The following is a 6,238-nucleotide window of genomic DNA, read 5'->3' on the forward strand; positions in this document are numbered from 1 at the left end:
CTTCTTTACAGAGCTGTCCTCATCCATACGCATCACATGACCATACCAGCACAGTCATTTCTCTTGCACACCACATCTGATGCCTCTAATGCCCAACTTTTCTCTCAAGATGCTTACACTCTGCCAACCATGCACATCCAGCAAAGTATACTGGCTTCATTTCTTTCAAGCCTACGTATGTCCTTGTCTGTTATAACCCATGTTTTCACTACCATGTAGCATAGCTGTTCACACACAGGCATCAAACAATCTGACTTTCACTCTGAGAGAGAGGCCCTTTGTTGCCAGCAGGGGTAGGAGCTCTCAGAACTTGGCTCAGCCTAATCTTATTCTCACAACTACACTCTTGGAGCATCTACCTCCATTACTAGCCTGGTCACCTAGATAACAGAAGCTATCTACTACCTCTCTACCTCTAGCTTGCCCCACTGGCAGTCTATTTTCTGCACATTTTCAGTGTTTATTGTACCTGTGCACCTTCCACAAGTTAGTTTCCCTGCTAACCTTCCTCTGATGTTGCTGCACTTTTATGTCTCCAAAGTTTACACTGGGTGTATCTAATAGAGTTTCTACCTACACCTTTTCTACAGATTGAGTAGGGCCATCTACCTGAAGGGATTTGTGATTTGTCTGCCTTTTTACTTACTATGACTTTGGTTTTTGCTAGGTCATACCTGGAACTTCTCTAGTTCAGCTAGTGATTCAGCTATAAGAGCAAGGTCATCAGCATAGAGGAACTCCCAGAGGCAGCCTGTCTTGAATTCCTCTGTTATTTCCTGGAGGACTATGATGAACAAGTGGGGGATGAGCACCGATCTTTGGTGAACCCCTACTTGTACCCTGAATTCTTTGCTGTACTCATTGCCAACCCTCGCACTTACTGACAGCGTCCCTGTACAAGGCTTGTACGGTTTTCACCAACCACTCATCTATTCCTAGTCTCTGCATTGACCACTAGATAAGGGATCAGGGGTCTCTGTCAAAAGCTTTCTCCAAGTCAACAAAAGCCAAGTACAGAGGTTTATCTTTGGCTAGATATTTCTCCTGCAGTTGCCTTACCAGAAATATAGCATCAGTGGTGCTTCTCCCTGGCACAAAACCAAACTGCATCTCATCTAGACTAACTCTCTCCCTAATTAGTTCAGTTATGACTCTCTCTGCAATTTTCATCACCTGATCCAACAATTTGATACTTCTTTAATTATTTCTATCTAAGGCATCACCTTTACCTTTCTAGCAGTTGACTATGGTGCTGCTACACCAGTCATTAGGTATGACTCCTTCATGAACCACCTGATTTACAATACTGGTGACTAGATCATAACCCACACTGCCAGATATATCTCAGCAGTGATTCCTGATGTATGGGGGGCTCTCCCTGCCTTCATATTCTTAATTACTTTATCTACCAGGGTACTGTCAATTTGAGTGGCTGGTCCTTCAATTGGGTCAACATTTGGCAGATTCTCCTCCTCCCATTCATTCTCCATGTTCAGCAGTCTTTTATAATGGCATCTCCAAGCCACTTTCTTTGCAGACTCATTAAAAGCAAGTGTACCATGATCCATGCGGACACACTTCTGTCCTATGACGTCACAATTTTCTCTCACACACTGTCTTGCAATCCGAAATACTTCAGTTCTTTGGTCCTTATGACACTGAACATAGGAAAACTTCTTTTCATATGCAATTCTCAAGTAATATCCATTCTCATATGCACATACTCCTAGACACATAGAAAGTCTGCATGTTCACTCATACTCTCTCAACATTCCAAAAACAATGTTAGAAACACATACAGACATCTATATACCAGCAAACACACATACACACACTAACTATCCTGAATGAGCAAGCACTCTCAAAGAGAAAATAAGATTTTTAATAAGAACACAGTCAAGGTTAGCTATAGATATCTCAGCAATATAGGGACCTAGATAAAACATATTTATAAAAGACCTCATCAGATCTACAAGTACCTCATACACAATACCATTATCCCTTCTGTTTTTCCCCACATGAGCCATTTGGTATTTGCATATTTACTCATCATTTATCCACTTCCTACAAGCCATCAATCTCTCAGTCCTTCTACTACTCTCTTATAACACAGTTCTATATTTAAGAGATGAGGAATTATGTACATTATTTACATTTGATGGATATTTGTCCTCATCTTGTTTATTGTTAACACGTTTCGGCTGAAATACCTTCCAGCCTTCATCAGGTGTCTTGGGGAAATTTTGAACCAGGGTTCTCGTTCCTAAGGTATTTTTTGATGTTATAACAACAACAATAACAACATCGAAAAGTACCTTAGGAATGTGAACCCAGGTTCGAAATTTCCCCAAGACACCTGATGAAGGCTGGAGGGTATATCAGCCAAAACAGGTTAACAACAAACAAGATGAGGACAAATATCTGTCAAATGTAAATAATGTACTATCTTATACTTATCTACTTTGACCACACTCTTACTTTTCTCTCATATACATCCTGGTTCTTCCTTCATCACTGCTCCCTTCTGTTCAGCTCCTCAATTACATAGCCCTGAGAGAACAAATGTAGAGTGACAAGGACTCTCTTATCTTACACAGTACAAACAAGTCCCATTTGTGTTGTTGCCACTATAATTTCACCTGATATTTTGCAAAGTTAGTTGATGACTGAATGGAAATATGAGGTTGAGGAAACCTTTTAGTTTTATCAAGGTCATAGTAAATCATCTCTAGTGCTGGTGTCAACATAAAATGCACTCACTACATTCAGTTAAGTGTGGGGGGCCAAGAGAATCCTTTAACGTTGTTGAAGACATGACAGCCTTTCTCATGCTGGTGCCATAGTAAAATGTACTCAGTACACTCAATAAAGAACATTCACCTACAGAAACCAAACCAAAAAATAAAATCTATGAGAGAGATGTAGTCTTCTGATTAGGACAGCAACAACAACCCATCAAACCCATGCCAAAAAGCAGGTGTAGAATGATGATGATGATATTTGGGAACACTTATTTTCTTCATACATCATCTAGCTTGAAAAACAGCACAACTGACAAATTTCTTTTCCTCACTTATAAACATCATCTTTTACCAGAGAATTGTTTTTATGTAAGTTTTCTACAAAGCAATGTGTTTAACTTTGGGAGATACTTCACACCAATTTTGTGAACCAAAATGAGAAATGAAAACACATTTGGTTTTGTGGTTTTTCAATTCTTTAAAACCCAAGTTTAGTGACAACATATCTAACCACTGAATTATTATAATTTCAATCTTCTTTGAGGTTTTGTCAGGTTTGTTGTAGCCTGAACATTATTCTTACAACAAAATTATAAGCAACTTCTTACAGAAATTCCATGTAATTAAAGATTACAATATCACAAGATTAAACGTCTACATATGTAAAATTTATAGAATTACAAGGTTCTTTTTAGAAGTTATATCCTCTTATTTTTAACTAGAATTAGGTGCACATTCAAATTTAACTAATATATTTGAAATCAAAAAGTACATTTGATTTAATCAAATACTCACCTGACACATCCTGCGAAGATTTGGCAATTTCCAACAGTTGTTGGTCAACATTGAGGAACTCTTCTGTTAGGAGCTCTGTCATTGAAGAAGAGTTTTCATCTTTGGGCATTTTCAACAAGCGTATCATAAGGTTCTTAAACAACACTTTTTCTGCAAAATCAGCAGCAAACTATAAACAAATAATAAAAACTATAACAAAAATCTTGTTTATATGTAAAACTATATGTAAGTTTAGTAAATTGGCTCACATATTTCTTAAAGTTATTTATTCATTTGCTACTGTTATAATTTCCACAATTATTTCTGATTTTGGCATTTATTGTTTCAAAATATGAAAGACCAATTTTCTAATCCATTTAACCCAGGAACTTAAATTTGTTTAATTAAAGAAATTCAAATACTGGACAAACCAAAACTAGTTTTTATGGAATAAAACAGATAAATGGCTATCAATAAGAGAAAAAGAGTCCTAGGGATAGTGATGGAAATGGGAAAATATGTAAAGGTACAATGTACACAGGCGTAGGAGTGGCTATAGGCATAGGAGTGGCTGTGTGGTAAATAGCTTGCTTACTAACCACATGCTTCCAGGTTCAGTCCCACTGCGTGGCACCTTGGGCAAGTGTCTTCTAATATAGCCTCCGGCCGACCAAAGCCTTGTGAGTGGATTTGGTAGATGGAAACTGAAAGAAGCCCGTCGTATATATGTATGTATGTGTATATGTTTGTGTGTCTGTGTTTGTCCACCCAATATCGCTTGACAACCGATGCTGGTGTGTTTACGTCCCCGTAACTTAGCGGTTCGGCAAAAGAGACCGAGAGAATAAGTACTAAGCTTACAAAGAATAAGTCCTGGGGTCGATTTGCTTGACTAAAGGCGGTGCTCCAGCATGGCCGCAGTCAAATGACTGAAACAAGTAAAAGAGTATACTTTGCTTTGTGCTCTTGCTTGATGAGGCTGGAATCATCCCAGGTTAGTGGTCCCAGAGACATCACCATGCGTAGAGCTGACCAGGTCCACCAGTGCTCACTCTAGCTGGCAGTCCTGTGCCAGCCCCTCTGCATCCTCCAAGGTGACACTGAACCTCTGGAGATCTTCCTTAATCATGTCCAGCTATCTGGTGCAGGGCCTGTCATAAAGTCTCTTCCTGCCTGCAGCTGCTGTGTCAAGTGAGAGTAAAGCCATGGTAGGATGATCTAACAGGAAATGGAGGAGATGTTCGTACTTGGGAGTTCCGTAAAGATTGCCACCTTTACACTGCTTTCATTTGATCTCAAAGAAGCTTTCAACATGGTCAACCACACATCCTTCTGGTAAATTCTCAAGCTCATCAGTATGCTTCCCAAGATCTCCACCCTGTTCCAGCAGCTCGATAGCAATGCCAAGAGCTGTGTGCAAGAGAATGGGAAAGACTCTGACTAGTTTCCCATGAACAGCGGGGTCAGACAAAGTTGTGTGGCAGCCCCCAACCTCTTCAACTGTACCATTGATTATCTGATAACCAAGGTTTGTGAGTAAGTCCCTGGCATTACCTTCAGGAAGTACCACTTTACTGACCTGGAGTATGTGAAGGATACCACCCTATTCAGCAACTCAATCAACCAGCTCAGGGACACACTGACAATGAATACCTGCTTTTCAATCACCTGGCCTTTTGTAAGTTCAATGTCTACTAATAAAGACTTTTATTATTAGCCATGATTTTTTTTTAATTTCTTTTCCTTTTTTTTCTTTCATCATAACATACAATATTGGCTATACAAAGTGTTAAGATATATACTACAATACATTACATCAGAGAAACAGAACAATGTTAACATAACTTCACATGTTTCTATTAATAAAAATGTACACGCTCATTTAGTGTCTACATGGATGATGTTGCACTTGCATTTAATGATTCTGCAAAGAAAGAGGCTTGGAAATGCCATTATGCAAGACTGATGAATGTAAAGAATGAATGGCAAGAAGAGAGTCTGCCAAATGTTGACCCAACTGAGAGGCCAGTTATCCAAATCGACAGCAACTTGGTAGATAGAGCAATTAAGGATATTTGTTCCGCCATTAAAACAACCAGTTGCTCACACAGCAACAAGGGGACTACAGCCAAAACTTTCGCTATGCTCTCTCTCTTCTTTCACCTCTTTATGGGGTTAATTATCTTCATCTTTAGTTACAGTTTCTCATTCAAACTACATAATACGCAAAATTGTCGCATTAATACAGTAGGATGTTTTGAGGGAGATTTGGCAGCTATTTCTACCAGGTCTACTTACCATGTAGCGGTCTGAACTTAATTTTCATTCACAGATTTGCATTTCAAAAATTTAACAATCTTTTCCATAAATCAACTATCGTAAAACTTTTCTACCATGAACTCACATTTTCTATGTATGTGTGTGAACCAGCCATGACCTCGCATTTTCTATGTATGTGTGTGTACCTTAAAAGATGTGATTAGACAGAGGTCCAATAGAATAATTCTCAGAAACAGACTATGTACAAATTCTTTCTTCACAACTCCTTGAAGCTGTTTTCTGCGAAAATATTTTAGAAAGACTTCCGCCCCCAACCATTTTCTCCCAAATTTGTTTATTTAAAAAATTTTTTTTTGCCAAAATCCCCGTTTTTGGATATGGAGGTTCGGGAAAATTGCCAAAATCAGCATTGTGAAATTGCCCCCTCCGCACCCAACTTCTTC

General features: G+C 38.8%; 1 protein-coding gene across 1 annotated transcript in view; it reads right to left on the reverse strand.

Moving 5' to 3' along the window:
- LOC106878821 (protein phosphatase 1L) overlaps window positions 1-6,238 on the reverse strand; it is a 62,283-nt gene that overhangs the window by 31,638 nt on the left and 24,407 nt on the right. Inside the window, exon 2 of the mRNA XM_014928162.2 lies at window positions 3,537-3,705. Within this exon, the coding sequence (XP_014783648.1) occupies window positions 3,537-3,705 (169 nt within the window). The remainder of the gene's footprint in view (window positions 1-3,536; window positions 3,706-6,238) is intronic.

Source organism: Octopus bimaculoides, chromosome 19 (genome assembly GCF_001194135.2).
Source record: "Octopus bimaculoides isolate UCB-OBI-ISO-001 chromosome 19, ASM119413v2, whole genome shotgun sequence".
In the NCBI taxonomy this organism is placed as follows: Eukaryota; Metazoa; Mollusca; class Cephalopoda; order Octopoda; family Octopodidae; genus Octopus; species Octopus bimaculoides.